Here is a 17,336-nt window from a genome sequence, read left to right as displayed (position 1 = left end):
GGAACTGCAGGAAGTAAATTTGGGCACAGTTGTCATTATCAATCCCATGTGTTTGATTTCATTTGGCAACTTCCAAATTAAGTTTGGCTGCATCTGCCCTATGTCTTTCTGAAGGTGGGAGACACCACTACGCTACATTAGGAATGTGTGAGTCACCTGCCCTGTGGCAGGTAAGTGAAACAGGGCTCTGACTGACCCCTGGTGAATCTCATGAATTCCTCTTTTCAGAAAGTCCCCCACTGCCATGCTATGAACACCATAAGCTTATTTTACAGCCCTCCAATGAATTTCCCCACATGTCCAATATGTCAAGCTACTAAAATAAATACTCATCCCCTCATTTCTGAGAAGTATGGATGGGACATAAGTGAAACCAGTTGTAAGGCTGAATGCCATGGGCTTCTGCCAGCCAGCTTGCATGTTCCCATCACAAAACAAATATTACAACATTTAATTTTAGAAATTCAATTTCAGACTGTAGCTGTCTGGGCTGTTCATTTCTATGACCTCTGAAATTCCTCTGGGGTATTTTCCTTTATGGCTGGAACACATTTCTTAAGCCAGAGCATGCATGAAGGTTCTCAGTATCTGGGTTGGAATTTAAAAAGAGACAAAAGTGCTTTGAGGAGCAGTCATGTCTGAGGAAAGGGATGGCTGAAAGCACAGAAATACTCACGTGAATTTGTAGATGGTGTCGTGGAAGTCACAGGAGTCAAATTTAACTGAGAGATGTCAAAGTCATCACAATCATCTGCTTCCTGTGCCATCCCAACTTTGTTAAAGTAACTTGAGAAGGCCTCTGAGGTACAACTGAGGGAAGGCTGATCTGGTTTTCTTGATGGCACTGGCGGAGGCTGAGCCATCTGGAAATCTTTGAACATTTCTTTTCCCATTTTCTGTCTGGGCCTGTCTGTCTGCGGACTCGATCTGTTGGAATCGCTCGTGGGTGGGACGGTGGCTATAGGAGCAATGGTACCTTGAAACATGGCTGCTTGTAAAGGCAAAACAGTTTGTGTTGGCATGAAGGCAGTGGGCTGGAACTGGCCAGCCACGGATGGCCACGGCTGCTGGGTGGGAGGAAAGATGCCGGGCTGGCCCCACGCGATGGGCTGTCCTCCCTGCATCACCTGAGCGACTGGAGGCTGGGCACCCATGGCCAACTGCTGCTGAACAAGGGGTTGCTGTCCCCAGAAGGAGGGCAGGACAGCTCCCATGGCAACATAACCTTTGGGGAATAAAGAGAGCAGGAGGGGGGAAACAAACGAGATGGAAGGTTTTAATGGCGCTGTGGAAAGCGACACGATAAATCAGAAACCTGCAGAGCTGCACCCGTGATCCCAGAGCTGCAGGACGGTTGGGAAGAAAACTGAGAACACTGAATTCACATCCCTGCACAAGTACTCACAGACAGAACCACAGGCTGGTGCACTCTGCAAAGCAACCATCTCAAATTGCTGCTACTACTACCAGTAATAAAAAAATCCAACCCAGATGATTCCAGATTAAAACCCTCACACTTGGTTATTACCCAATTACTGGAGAACATCAAAAAGATCTTGAGCTTCTGCTGCACTAAATACCTATTAACAACAAACTGCTTCAGGTATTAGGCTAACATAACCCCCTCCAGCTGAGGAGGAAATTAATGATTAAAAACAAAATTATAATTGCTTCCTGTCAGACCTGAAGCCTCCTTTAAAGCTACCACGAGTTTGACTGTGTAGGAATTATAGGATCAGGTATTATTTACAACAACAACAAAGTGCTCTGAAACTAAAACTCCTGTAAAACATTTTACAAATTAAACTACCTAACATAATCATGTTCCACTGATACAAGTACTGTGCTTTATAGATATGCTGTTTCACATTTAAATTCACTTACCACTAATACTTTGCATAATGTAACTTCTCTCTCAATTTTAATACTGCTACAGCTTTAAAACTCTTGTTTCCAACCTGTTTCCCCAATCCTCCTGCACCTTTTCCTCTTTGCTTCATTTCTAGGCTGTTTTGTAATCACAAAAGGGTGGTTGCTATATTGCATAGGGAAAAGCCCAAAATTCAATAAATCAAAAAATAAGGAACTGAACTTTGAGAGACCCAGCTCCTGAGTGATGGAAGGAGCAGAAGCTCAGACACATTTCTATTCCAACAGATGTTCAGGATGGATTCTCCAGATGATCTCACCCCCATTGTGACCCCATCCCAGCAGAGAGGGTTTCCACCTGGCATTATCCCCAAACACTTCACTGCCCTTGTAGCCTTCCTCCTCCTCCTCCTCCTCCTCCTCCTCCTCTTTCTCCTCCTCCTCCTCCTCCTCCTTTCCCATCCTAAGTGGGGCTGGGAGCACTGGGAGAGATCAGCAATCAAACCAGAGTGTCTGTGCAGAATGCACCCAAAGCCTTTGAATTCTGAGCACTCTGAGGAACCCAGGGAAGTGTAGAGGACATTCCAGGATTTGACAAAGTGGAATACCCTTGAAGTGCACTCATTCTCAGCCTCTGTTTACTGGAGACAACAGAGGATATGTCATTGCTACCACAGAACCCCCAAAATTTAAACTACATGCTGTTTCCTCTCTTTCTCCTGTTCCTAGAAGTCCTGGCTTTCAGATGGCTGAACTATGCTTGAACTCCCAGTGACCTTTTTGGCTTCTGCTTTAAAAAAATGTATGCAAATTCAAACTAATGCACTCCCTGCTTTGCCTTGCCCTGAATCACTGACCACAAGAGCCTTCCCCCCTTCCACCCTGCTAAAATCACTGCCCCAAGTACTAAAATGCAACCAGAGCTGGGCACTGATCCCCAAATCTGATTCCAGGCTTGAATTCCAGTGCACTCCTTACCTGAGGGTACGGCAGCAGTGCTGAAAGGTACAGAACCAAACATGTCTGTACTAGCAGGGAGTGACTGGGATGAAGATGGGATAAAGGCATCACCTGGAGTAGCAGGAGTCTGCAGGCAGAAAACACAAGGGTGAGGTATCAGCTGCAGCTTCTGCTGCACACTGCTGTCACACCACCTGGAGCTCTAAAAATCCAGGTTTGGAGTGAAGTACAAGAAAGAAGAAAGAATAGGAAGATGCAGAAGGAAAGAAGCAATAGAAATGAAAGTATTAGAATTTGCTGGGGATGGGAGAAAAAAAAAAGAAATGGAGAAACTTTCTATCAGAGGAAAAAAAAATCAAGGTGAAATTTGCCTGGAATACATCACAACTAAAATACTGACATAATTTCTTTCTCCAGAACATACAGACTTGTGATTTTAGATGTTAGGTGACAAAAGGGAAAGTGACCAAGGCATTAACTTTTAAGTTATTATTAGCAGTTAAGGAAAACGAAATATCTACAGGATTTATGGTAAACTGAATAAATATTGCTTCTAATTAACCAACAGGACCAGATTCATAGGTCTACATCAAAGAAGAAACCAAATCCAATTGGGTAAGCTGAGGATGTGCAGAAAGGGCTTTGAACATCTAGTCCAGACATGATCCAGAATATACTGGAGATCTGAGGCTTCTGACCTCACAGCACCTGAATTTTCTCAGTATATTCACACTTCCCCCTACAGCTTAATTCAAGGCTCTAAAGCTTTATATGAAAATTTTTTGTTATCTTATAATGCTGAAAAACATGTTGAGACATTATTTTTTGCTCTTAAAATCCATCCAGCCCTTTCTATCTTTACTTTCCTCCTTTAACAGCAGTTCTGGGTTCTGTGCTTGGTGGATCCAGGGACATGAAATATGAGGCTGTAACTGGATCTTCTGCAGTGCAGGGAGAGTGCAGTGCAGCATTTCCCTCTGACAAACACCAGGGAAGCAGATCTGCAGCTCAGGTTGCACCCTGTGTGACACTTAACACCAGAGCAGAAAAATAAAAATCAAAGGTATTTCTGCACATCGTCATGAAGCAGGGACTGCACGTTCAATTTTCTTCACTTTTATTTTCCTGTAGCCTAAAAACTACTTTAAAATCCTCCCCACTGGAATGGCTGAGGACACAAATTGTAAATGTGCTCAATAAATGTGCTGAAAATAGCGTGCAGGAAAAACACAGTGCAGTTTCCCTGGGTACTCACTGGGGGAGAGGTTACATCAGGAGGAGTGGACATGTCCCCAAAAAGCTCTAGTTGGGTAACAGCCTGGAAAGAGAGAGAAAAAAATTCCATTTATCTTTTGAGAAGAAACTATGAGTTAAGTAGTTACAACTTGTGAAGTTCTCTGGTAACAGCAAACAAGATAAGCCTCCCCAAAGTCCTGCAGGCTTCAACTGGAAAGTCCCACATGGAGGAAGCACACAGGCTCAAGCTGTGGGATTTTAATATTGCTAATGGACCCAAAGAGTAACAACTCCTATAAAACAGTTCTGTAGGGAATTCTCCAAAGTGAAAAAAAAATGAATAAAACATGAAACAACTATCCAGAACAGGACTGGAAGCATTACTGCTCTGCCTTTAACATCAGTGAGCTCCAAGCATGATTTATGGCCAGTCCTTTTCCCTGGCTCCTCTTCCAAACCCTCACTTCAAGGTCTTACAGCATGGCAGCAGCACGTGGAGTGCCAGCAGGACACAGAAGGGAAGGACTTTTAAAGTGCTGCCTGATTTCCCCTAGCCCATGGGACAGGTGTGACCTGGATAAGGGGACTTGAAGGAGGATGCACAACTGGGTTATTGCAAGTTTGTGGCTGTACATTTAATTCTTGTTAGAAGTATTTCCTTGGGATGCCCTTCACTGGGAGCTCAAAACAGGTCACCCATGCAGGCCTGGCTAACTGGACCAGAAGGGAAAACACACTTTATTCTAAGGAGCAACTTGAGTGGCTGCATAATCAAAGCTCCTTCACATGGTCTAGAGAAACCTCACTCCCTCCCACCCACCTGCAAATGAGCTCAGGGATGTTAAAGCACAGATCCCTCAGAGCTCTGCAGGAAATCTAAACCCCATCCACCACCCTTATCAGGGTGTTATACTGGAAAACTTTGGTGAAAACCCAGAACTTTTCCTTCTCACTACCTTTCTCCCTGGTGTTCCCAGTCTCACACCCACAAAACGTGGGAAGGCACAATTCTCATTATGAACAAGATTTAATGCAAATCTTAGTTTAGATCATTGAATCTCCTCCCCGTTCTTAGGCACACAAACCTTGGATCCTCCTATCACACAGAGAGGTTTGACATTCAGCTGAGTCCTGTCCTGTAAAAGCAGCCCCTGAATGCTTTGGACAGTGACCAAACTGGCAGGCCAGCCTTTACAGCCTTCCAAGAGACCAAGATCACCCCAAGATTTTTTCCTGCCTTTGTCATTTCATTAAAAATCATCCCTTAAGGAGTAAGACTAAACTTACCAATAGTTTATACATTTTTTTTCAATCCACTCTCTATTCCCACACATAAAAGCAACACCACAATCAGTTAGAACTGGAAATTGCCTAAGAAGCTCTCTTGAGTCTCAGCTTCATGTCATGATGTACCCAGGGATGAATTATCTCACATTTTCTCACCTCATGTTTTACATTAAAAAGATCACATTGCTTTAGTGCTATGACAACACATTTTCTTCTTTTGGGTTTATATATCCCTCAAAGTATCTGCATGGAAATGCAGAGAGGAAGAAGAGGGAAACCCACATTTTCTTCAGGGTACACCAATTCTGATGCTCTGTAGGAAAATACTGCCAGGAGTAGCTTTTGAAAAAAAAAAAACCCAAACAAGCAACAAACCCAGCCTAAGTCTCTTCTGCAGTGTGCACAAACACATCAGGCAAGGGTTGTTAAAATGCCCAGGAAAGTGGGAATACTGACAACAGCAGCATTCATTTGGAAATCACTTCAAGCCTCCTGTAGGCACTCCTGACTCCAGAGATGTCAGGTGACACTGAAATACTCCAAGAGCCACTTTCTTCTCACCTCTCCACACTGCTTGTTTAGCAGCACCCCAAAGCTGCCCTTCTCCTGCCCCCCCTTGGGAACCATTCACTGTTTGCTCCTAAGGAACATTTGTGTCCTTTCCAGGAGCAAAAGGGAGCAGATGAGCAAGCCAGGGAGGATGGGGAAGGTCAGGGTACACACAGCTGTGTGCAAAACTATCCTTTTTTTTCTTTTTATGGTGGAAAAATAGTATAGGTTTCACAGGAATACTGGAAATTGATAGTCAGTATACTTTTGAAGTGTGGATTATATGACATGCATCCGAAAGGTGGTAACTCAGATCCCAGTGCCTCCAGACTCCTGGATAATGGGAATTGTAATACTTTTCAGAGTGCTTCAAGGTGATGGATCTTTGGATATTCTTCACAGATATAATTCTGTTAAAGCTCTGCAGACACATTTCTAAACAGGCAGCTGGAGAGAGTGATAGGAAACTCAACAGCACTTTGTTATAATAAACCCTCCCTCACAATATTCCCCAGGAAAAAGAAATACATTTACAGGGGAATTATTTTTTTACAGAATATCAACCTCATATACAACAGGAGCTACAGAACCACATCAGAGAATGTAAACACAAATTCAGTGGGAACACAACACCTTCATTTACTGACTGGAGCTTCAAACAGCAACCCTGGGAGGTGCATTTTAAAGTCCCAAATGGTTCAGGAGTCTTTCTTCTACTCCTTCAGTTCTCAGCCTGAATAAATGAATGCCTCTTCTCTGACACAGAGCTGCCTTTATCTACTGGCAGCACATGAGATCCTGGACACCAAGCACTCATCTTTTATTTCTGTGATTTCAGTGTCACTACAGAACTGATTTCCCCCCTTATGCTTCATTAAGATTATTCATATCTGATATTAGCTACGTTCCAGTGAAGGTAATCCCAAGCTGAACATTTTCCAATTGCACTATTCCTATAGATGATTTCAGCTATATTTCCTTAAAATATTTTTTAGCGTCACAACCTTACCTGAGTGACTGAAACAAGATTTTCATCAATGTCCAGCAATAAGTTTCCATTCTCCAGCTGTAAAGCATGATTTATGAAATGAGATGAATGATTTATGAAAATGACATGAATTTCTGAGCATGAAAATGATAACCTCCATAATTATTGACTTCAGCATTGAAATGAAAACCCTTTCCATCTTGCTGTGAGCACAGATCTGAAATCAGGCAGTCAAAACAGTGAGTCTGAATGCTGCTGGGATGTGGAGCAAACATACACTTCATTTCTGCTAAATCTCATCTTCTGGTGCACAAAGCAATTTTACCACTTGTGACACACCTATTTATTTTCCTAAATATTTATTAATTCAGCAATAAGCAAACCCAGTGAGCTCTGATCCTGCTTACATTAATGGAACTTTTCCCTGGCTTGGTGAAAGAAGGGATTTAACACCCCCAAGGGAAAAAATAAGAATGATTGAGTTTTGGATGACAAAAGCCCTAAAACCAAGTATCTTCAGAAAAAAACCCACATATTTCTCTAACTAGGAAAATTATAACATCAATGTAAACATAATCAGGATAATTATTTTCTCTTTGTAGCAATTTTGAAAATTACAAGAGTCAATTCACATTATATTTAAATCTATAGTTTGTATGTAAATATATGTGGGAATATACTGCCCTCACATCTGTACATATCTGTATCCATCTAGACACTTAGCACATATTATCACTTCAGAAGGCTAAATTTCAGGTAACATTTATTGTAGTGTTGGAGACTTCATTTCTGCAGACACAAACAACAGCAGGCTGTGAAAATCAAGCCTAAGATGACTGAGAAGCTCCATACAAGCCAGTAATTCCATGTCACTTAAAAATCTCACTAACAGCCTAGAATGTTTTTTCCCCCTCATCTCATCACAGAGCTGAAGAAAAGAGGAAATAAAAGAGTGGAAAAGGCAAAGCCAAAGTAACATAATGTCACTGTGCACAATCAGGAACAGACACAGTCCAGCGCCTTCTTGGAGCTAACCCTGCGTTCCCCCAGCTCCAGGAGAGGAAAGTGTGAGAAGAGCTGTGTCCATTTACTCAAAGAACTCCAGAGACTTTGAGAGCACTCTTTAAATGACAGCAGAATGCTTTCAGAGGGCCCAGTTTTGGCCAGCAGTTCATCACTTTGTGCTCTGACAGCCGCCTTGTCCCTCCAGCACCAGAAGCCTGGAGAGATGCTCCAGCTCCTGGTCTTTCTCCAGGTGAGGATTCCTCCACAGAGTGATACAAAAGCTTGGTTTAATTCTCCCAGGTTGGATGTGAAACCCCCTCCAGCTCAGCCAGCAGGAGCTTGCCAGCCCCTCATAAGCAGGCTGGGGTGGAGGAAGGACAATTAATCCTTATAGCCCAGTGACATTAATCCTGTCATGAAAGCTCCATCTTCCTATACAAGCAGGTGAGATACCCTGTACATCTTTCAAACACAAAATATGTAAATCTGGTCCTTAAAGCAGCAGCACCACTGCAAGCCAGGAGCAGTTTGAAACAACTCCAAGCCTACAGCAGAATTCATCATGACACTTTTTACTATTCACTAAAAAATAACTTATTATCCAGGAGCTGGAGAAAACTCCAGAGTGCACAAGCAATGGTAATCACAGAACATCCTGAGCTGGAAGGCACCCATAAGGATAAGGGACAAGGGAGCTGCAGCTTTCATAAACCACATCAAACTGATCCACTCCAGCACTCCCTCTGATCACAAAGTCCTCTGAAAAACATCTTTTCTAAGCAATGCAGAAGCTCAGAATTTAAAAGGGGAAATCTAAAACAGGGCTCTTGTGCTCACATGAGTGTGAAGCACCTTCTTCTTTCACTCCCATACACGTATCAAGGCAGAATATCCAACTTCTGCTACTCAAGTCTGTTTTTCCCCAGCAGCAAGGGATCCACACTGACATATGGCACGAGAAAACCTGCTTAATACTGCTGCACTTTTGCAAACAAGATGATAAAAGTAGCTCCTCACAAAACATGGTTTTGTAATCTCTGAGAATGGAGCAAAGTTGGTGCTTAAAAGCAAGGAAAAACCCTGTGGTAATTAACTTGTACTCTGCTACACAGCTCAGCAAGAAAAAAGAGTATGGAGGATACTAAATATAGCAAATAAGCAGCAATTAGTAATTAACCTTTGAGCTGGGTATTATCTATTCAACTCCTTTAAGGCAGCAGAGGGGTTCACACTTGGTTTCTTGCACTCAGGGTGAGTGCTACACCACAGAGCCCAGCAGACCAAAGAGGAGTCACCCAACCACAGCCTCTGCATCTCCAATTCCCTGTTTCTGACCCGGATTTTACATGGAAGTCTAATGACAAGTCAAACGGTTGGTCAAACTAAAGATTTTCTATCTTATTTCAGTTGAACATGTAAAGATTTGGCTATGACAAATAACTTTTCTGATGGTTCAAATGGTTATTGCAGCTCAGCAAAGCCCCAGTTGTTTGCACCTCACACCACAACTGTTGATATTGCTACAAGCTCCATGAGCTGCAAGCAGCTTGCTAATTAACCACAATTCATTCTAAAAAAAACAATTAGAACCACGGTGAAGGAGCATGTCAGCATCCTGACTAAACCCATCATCAGTCAAACCACGTCTGGTAGGTTGAGACATCCCAAAAACATCCCACAGACACTGTCTTCCTGTAAAACTACTGCTGAATTAATGAAGTGGCATGGGAACTCAACAAAGAACTGCTCAATTACTTCCCAATTAAAAAGAATACACAGAAGAATGTGTGTCAAGAAAAAAATGTCAGTGTCTTTGCAATCTCCAGCTTCCTGCAGATCCTAAAGATCCTCAAATGCCACAAACTTTCCCAGTTACAGACTGGTGTCATCATCCCAGATTTACAGAGGTGCAGCTGTACCTGTACATCCTTTCATTTTAAGGTTGCTGTGAACATTTCATTGTGAAATCAAGAATGGTCTGGGGTGGAAGGGACCTTAAAGCTCATCCAGTTCCACCCCCTGCCATGAGCAGGGACACCTCCCACCAGATCAGGCTGCTCAGAGCCCCATCCAGACTGGCCTTGAACACTTCCAGTGATGGAGGGAATTCCCAACCAGTGCAGGTCATGTCAGCAACATGAGCTGCCATAAAACCACTGATGGATTTTTATCCAAAATCCAGGCATTTTGGGCATCTGACACTGCACAGGGTAAAAATCCAGGGCTCAGAATCCCATGGGACGTGGGAATTCTCCTGTTTAAATTTCCTGTTTTCAGTTTGACAGGGTAACTCTGAGTTAGTGATCATGACCATTCTCCTTCAGGGAATTCTCCTGAAGCCACAAACCCAAGTCCTAGGTGTGATGTACCCAATTACAGGGCAGCCTTGAGCTTCACTGCATCCCCAACTGTGCAGTTTCCTTTGTTTGGTGACTGGGAAGCCCTGGATGTGCTGGTTAAACATCCTGTTAGTCAATCCTGCACAGCTGAAGAATTGGGACTGTGGGATATAATTGACATCCCAGATTATTGAAGCATGTTGAGGGAATTGAATTGCTCCACTGTTGCTCGATAGCTTCCCTTAAATTAAGGAACTCTTCATATGATCAAAACAGACGCTTACTCATCTGTTTATTTTCTCTTCATTTGCAGGGAACTTAATTCTGAATTCCCTGTGTACTTGGGGTATTTACTCTTATAGGAAATGGTTTTTAAAATGCTTCAATTACCACTTTTCTCTGACAGACTCTGATAAATCAAGAGACCACCAGAGTGACTCCAGCTTGGAGCCAGGCCCACACTGCTCCCAGGCTACACATTCCCAAGACAATGAAATTCCCAGGCACAGAGGGTGCTGGTGGCCAAGGTCCCAGCCAAGTGGTCAGGACAGGGAAAGATGAGCCCTTTAATGTCAGGGTCACAGCCTGGGGACAAGGGGTGGCTTCTTTTAACTGCAGGTGGGAGACACGAGAGATGATGAGAACCCAGACTTCCATGTGGGAGCCAACTCCACTTCTGGACTGAGACAGGATGCTTGCAGGGAATAAATTTAACAGTGGAAAGGAATAAGGCACAGCCTCATATTTGTAATTTAAAATACTTGCAAGGCACTGGTTGACAGGTGTATCTACTGCTTTTCAAAACAACAGGTGACTGGAACTCTACCAAACTTCAGAAACAAGTTATTTCTATCTTCATTACTAAACACCTTCGCATCATGGTATTTTCCAAACTTTGAAATCCCATGAGTTTCAGCAGGCAAAAAAGCCAAGATCTGTGTACTTCTGTACCCAATAATGTAGGGTAGCATTGAATCAGTCTGCAAAAATTAAACCCCTAATTGTGCAAATGATGTAATTAAAGGCATAAAGTGATGCAGACCAGGTAAAGATGCAAACTTCACTAGAAAGCTGGTTGTAAATAAATGTTTTAGCAAATTACTCTGAGCTGTAAGGCTCTGAACAAATTCAAAAGTAGTGAATCAACACAAGGTGCAGCTGTGGATTTAATGTATCAGCTTCTATCAGAAAAAAATCTGCATGGGTCACATTGAATAAAAGACAAAAATTCACTATATGTGACAGAACTTTGTGCCACAATCAATGAGATTCATCTATGGTTCAACTACACTTTTTTCTCCACTTTGGAGAATATCAAAAGGTGCAGAACATTACCCAAAAAATGCCCAGGCACCCAGGGAAGTTTAGGAATGCAAATACACATGAAGCCAACAGGTAGCATAACTGGAAGGGACCACTGAAATGTTTACCCTTAATTTACATTGCCCAAGTTCAGGATTAAAACCACAAATCTAAACATGGCAGCACCCATGTGCCCCATATCCACCAAGAAACCTCTGTCACTGAGGCAAAGCCTGCAACTTTGGGTTTTTTTAATTTTGTTTTTAATTGTTGCTGTTTGAAGAGCACAGAGAGAAAACAGTTACAGACTGATCCTGGGCAGCACTGCTGGATTACAGCTTCCCCACACGATGTGATTACATCCCAAAATCCTGAAGGATTGCACTAGGAAGTGAATTCAAAGCTTTGATAGCAGGTGATCATTCTGCTGGGGGAGCAGGGTTTAGGATCACATTGAGGGAATGGTATTACCCATGCAGGATGGAAAACCTGCTAGCAGGACAACTCCTACAGATTAAAATCAGCTTAAAATGTAGCCCACAATATCCATATGGTGTAAAAGAGCAATGCAATTAGGACATTTTATTCCTATCTGTGAAACAGCATTCCTCCACTGTTAGAACCTGCTACTTGACAGGCCAGATGTAAAATCAGGGATGGTCTGAAACATGAAGTCTGCATGGGCAGATTTTCAATGCTCAGAAACTATCCAGATTATCTTTACTTGTCTATACATTAACAATGGATCAATCTGATTGCTGGAAATCAGACTCGGAATTCAGGTTAGCAGCTTTCTGTATTGTCTTGCTCAACCTGGCAAAAACAATTTTTCAAGCTTTCTTTAAAATGCCTTTAAGTGTTAAACTCCACATAAACCCTTTACTTAACACACATGAAGGAACTTCATCACTTCAGGCTGATGATGCTATAAACTGGGAAGATTAGGGAGGAGGACCTGGCTTCTGCCTCCTGTGCCATTGAATTTTTTATAAGGAATAAACCAGAAAATATCCCAGAAAAGATAGCTCAAAAAAAGCCAAAACAAAAAACTGGTTGGAGGGGGCTTGGAGCAGCCTGGTCTAGTGAAAGGTGTCCCTGCAGAAACAGAAGATCTTTAAGGTCACTTCCAATACAAATCCTTTTATGATTTCTGTGATTCTGCCTAAAACACAAAGGCCCAACAAATCATCAACCCAGGCCACAAGACATTGTCCCAACAAACTAACATATTTCCCAGTTTTGCAACAAGTAGCTGCACCTGTTAACAATGCACATCCCACACTGCACTATTAAATCTCATCCATGGGGTTTAATTGGGTGTGACTAAGTCAGGACATTTGAACACAGGTGTCTCTTTCAGCAAATGTAAATAAAACTGGACAGTTTTCCCAGCACAGATGGCCAGAGACCAGGATTGTGCACTCCTTCTCTCCTCATGTCTGAGAATTTGATCCTGGAAGCCTGACTGTGGAGGCTGAAGTTGACATCACCAGCCTGCAAGTTGTTTCTGCAAAGCCACGTCTGGGAGAAGCCAGATGTGGGAATGGCACTGCAATCCCAGCCAGAACCAAAGCTGAGCTCTCCCAAACACACCAGAACCACCAGGCAGGACTTGTGGCTTCTAAACCCGAGGGTGCTCAGGTCCAGCTTCATCTGCTCCTCCCACACCATGTCCTAGGAGAGTGGAATTCCATCCCTTGTGTTCCAGCCTGGTTTGATGTTCCTCACACAGCTGGCACCAGCCCAATGCCTGCCTGCACTGAGAGGCAGCACCTCTGATGCCTTGGATCTTTACACAGCAGTGAGATGAGCTGTTTGAAAGCCTTCATGAAATTGTTAAGCAGATAGTTTAGACATTTTGATGAGGAGAGAGGGTTTTATTGTGACGTGACTGACAGTCTCTGTGAAGGGTATTTTACAGTCTGACTCTTATTTCTAAAAACACCGTGACAGGTAGAACTTGATGTGGATGTTTAATGGGGAGACGAAGGGAAATTATGACAAAGAGAGATCATTAAACATTTTCCTTTTTTTAGAACAGTTAATTTCACACACAGAACTAGAATTTTTAAGTGGAGCATGCACCACTTAACAGAAGAATTTAGGGTAAGCCTGCTTTCTTTGTCTTGATGTCTACTCTCAGTGAATGGGGAATGGGAGAACTGGTCCAAGGACAGAGCAGAGAGAAAATAAGAATGAATTCAAGAAATGAGTGAGTTAATACAGAGGAAGGAAGAGGTACTGGGAGGAAACTGAATTCCAGGGAAAATGTGTGTCTGGAGCTCAGCTGCACACCCAGCAGAGGAAAACCATGGGAGAGCAGTATTTGCTGGGAAGGGATGCAGCAGAGAGATGGGGAAACCCAAGAATTACATTGAGTAAGCAATCTTTCCATCCCAATGTCAGAGCAGTGACTTGGCAAGCAGCCACTGCTGATAATTGAGTTCAGTGGGTCCGTTCCAATCCCGGGATGAGGCTCATTCCTTTCTGCCTCATTTGCTCCATATTTACATTATTTGATATCAGAGATCATGAGGAGCCAGGCTACAAAGCACTTTGACACCTGCTGACAAACGGCCTCACACAATGGCACAGCATTGTTAAGTACATGAACACACAATTTTGAACTCTCCTGCTCCTGGAGATGCTTCACACCTTCTGCCTCAGTGGGATCCCATATCCATGGAGAACTATTTGCCCAAATGGTTCTGGTGCCTTAGGAAGCTGTATCTTAGTGAAAATCAGTGTGAATTGCACTGCCCAGTTTCAAAGCAGCCTCTGAAACGGGGATTCTGCCCTCAAGCCTCTGCACTGTGGTGGATCTCCACCTAAGCCTAACGTTTAGAAGCCTTCACAGCTGCAGGTCAGGTAAAATCCATCTGCAGCCACAAAAGAACCACGTGCAGTTGTACATTTATTTCCATCTTGTACATTTATTTCCATCTGACAGGGACATGTTGTGCAGATGGAAGGAATTTCACAGAATGAGAGAATCACTGAATGGTTTGGGTTGGAAGGGGCCTTGAAGATCATTTCATTCCAACCCCCTGCCATAGGAAGGGAATTCTCCTACTGGAGCAAGGCTGTTCCAAGGCCAGTCCAACCTGAGAAGTGGCCAATTCTCTCCACTGGCTACAGAGAGACAAGGCTGGAGGACACCTGGATGACCACTTCAATATCCCTCCCTTTTCTGTTCAGAGGCTAAACCTGCCTGGGAACACACCAGAGGAAAACAATCCCAAGATGGAAACTCCATCTCTGTCCAGGGACTGTGGGCAATCCAGCCCGAATTCAACCAAAACTTCCTGCATTGTTATTAAGAGCTGAATGTATTGTCAGCAGAGAGAATTTGTGGTGCCTGAAACCCATCAGGAGCCACAAAAAAGTTCCTCACTTCATTCATCCATTATGAAAGCACTGAAAGCAAGACCTCCTAATAAAGGAAGTGTCCTTACATGTTTAAACCAGGTACATGAGCCTGATTATTTGCCCTCAGATTGAATTTTAGAGGTTTATATAATAATGACAGCTATAAATTGAAAACAAAATTATGGCAAGTGTCTCAATGACAGAGAGTCTCACGTGTGGAAGGGTGGGCAATAAATCAGATGGGCAGTGGAATATTAAATTGCTAATTTTAAGAGCTATTGCTCTCTTTTTTTTTTCCTTTTAATACATACTAATATAATAAAGGTGAAACAGGATCTCAGCTATCTCTTTCTTCCTCTTCTCCTTTTCTTCATTAATTAATGTACAGAAGTTGATTAGGAAAAAAGCTTTAATCCCTTTAAATTTAACCATGAACTAGCAAAAAAAAAAAAAAAAAAAAAAAAAAAAAAAAAAGCAACTAGCTTCATGGAGATGGCAGATTAAATGAATTTGATGATTACAGAGTAGGTTCCATGAGTCCTATATCTCACATCTGCTGTTTGCAGGACAGAGTAGTACCAGAGTGTCTGCAGACATGATTGCAAGCACTGCACACCCAGCCACACTGCAACAACCTAAATTACACACTGTGCCCTGAGTGAAATTGAAGCATGACTGAAGGGGTAATACAAGAGTCACAGGAAAAGCACAGCAGAAAAATTGTACCACTGATCTATATGAAAAACTACATGAAAAGTAAGTGAAAAATCAACTGCTACTCCATGCCCACAAATACCTCCATCAGTGATGCAATGTGAGTTATTTCACCAGATTCTTGCAGGCAACATGAAGATGCTTCCCTGCTCCTACTGGCTCATGGTGAAATTTTTTTGGCAGAGTTTGTTTGCTTGGTTGTGCAGAAGTGTCACAGTCCAGGTCCCCATCCAGCTCCTTCACTTCATTTTTCTTTTTTTATTCCATATCTTAGTTGCTGTGCAAACCATCACATCCTGGTGCAAAAAATCTCCTTCTCATGAACACAGGCATCTTCCCCGTGCTTCTCCCACTACAATTCTGAAATTCTTTTCCTTGGTTTTTCTCCACTCTTACACAGATCCTCAGAAATACTAATTTTTTTGGGTAACCAAAGCAATCCAACAATTTCTCAAGGCATTTCTAGCACAAATTTATATAGAACAGAACAGCATAACCTACCCTTCAGCAAACACACACCTTGTTCTAAGGCATCTGTCACTTCTCTCAAACACTTGTTACCATATTTTGGGAATAAACACCTTTTCAAAATGCCAATACACAGAATGGGAGTGGTGTTTTTTGGCTACAACAGCATATTACCCTCACTTTTTAATATTTTCCTGCCCACGCAAAGCACAGGACAGAAAAATCTGAGCTGAATTAAGCTTAGTTTCTTGAGTACTACAGAAATAATACACATTTGGGTACCAGAGGAACCTTTCTAAACTAGGCAGCACCTCAGGCATGAACAGGCAGAAGGCTTGCTGTCAACTCCTAACCACAAATAACACACTTGAAAATGGTGACTTGCCTAAAAATGAGTTAGAAAAGACAGAAAGGAGATTCAAGCAATGAATGAGATGGATATAAGTGACATCACTGACAAAAGTCACACCACCAGGAACGTAAAAAATGTTACAGACAACAATAAAAGCCACAGGAGCTAAAAGCCACACTTCTTTTACTGGATATAAATAGGGGAGATACTTACACTTACAGGTTGACTTTTTGGCACATCATAAACACCTTCCTTCTTTTGGCTGGTAGGAACCTGCAACAGCAAAGGAAAACTGAGGTCACCACAAAAGCAGCTTGGATAAAAAACTGTAAAGAGCAACTCTATTTATGCACAGGGTGTACATAAATGAGTAGTTTATTTAACACTAATTTTTAGTATTAATCAAATCAAGGATGGTTCCCTTCCTATCCAAGTAGGACCATTAATGGAGAAAATACTGAAGAAATAAAACCCCTATCTGAATTTTTTACAGCCCAGCAGTATTCAGAAAGGAGATTTTCATTCTCAGATAATTTTGGTTGCATGAAGTCCAGGTGTACTTGGAGCTCCTTCCTACTTAAATGGTTGTTTTTAACTTGGGAGTTAGAGATGGGCAATGGAAGTTATGGTCAGGTGAGTGCATCATCTCCCCAGATGGAGAGACACAGAGCAGAGTTACCAAGGTGAGGGTAGGAGATGTTTTTACCTTGGGTCAGATTTCTTCCTCACAATTTACTTAATCATCTAAAAAGAGTCCTAATACTGCAATGATGCAGCCTTGTGGCTGCTCTATGAAATATTTGTTTGTAAGGCTGCAGTTTTCCTAAGGAATTAAGGCCTCTTGAAGCCTGACACAGGAAAGAAGGGCAGGGGACAATGCACTTAAAAGTTTGTGTGA

The 17,336-nt window shown here is 42.5% G+C and overlaps 1 protein-coding gene across 9 annotated transcripts in view; it reads right to left on the bottom strand.

Moving 5' to 3' along the window:
• DAB1 (DAB adaptor protein 1) overlaps positions 1–17,336 on the bottom strand; it is a 211,223-nt gene that overhangs the window by 12,285 nt on the left and 181,602 nt on the right. For 7 of the 9 annotated variants that reach the window (XM_050977576.1, XM_050977577.1, XM_050977582.1 and 4 more), the window contains 5 exons: positions 16,652–16,711; positions 6,911–6,967; positions 4,085–4,147; positions 2,848–2,956; positions 677–1,225 (listed from right to left, as the gene is read on the bottom strand). In XM_050977576.1, coding sequence (XP_050833533.1) covers positions 677–1,225; positions 2,848–2,956; positions 4,085–4,147; positions 6,911–6,967; positions 16,652–16,711 — 838 coding nt within the window. The remainder of the gene's footprint in view (positions 1–676; positions 1,226–2,847; positions 2,957–4,084; positions 4,148–6,910; positions 6,968–16,651; positions 16,712–17,336) is intronic. The other 2 variants (XM_050977579.1, XM_050977581.1) reach the window with 2 other exon arrangements.

Source organism: Serinus canaria, chromosome 8 (assembly GCF_022539315.1).
Source record: "Serinus canaria isolate serCan28SL12 chromosome 8, serCan2020, whole genome shotgun sequence".
Classification (NCBI taxonomy): Eukaryota; Metazoa; Chordata; class Aves; order Passeriformes; family Fringillidae; genus Serinus; species Serinus canaria.
Note: the sequence above shows the minus strand (reverse complement) of the source record. Positions and strands in the feature narration are given on the sequence as shown.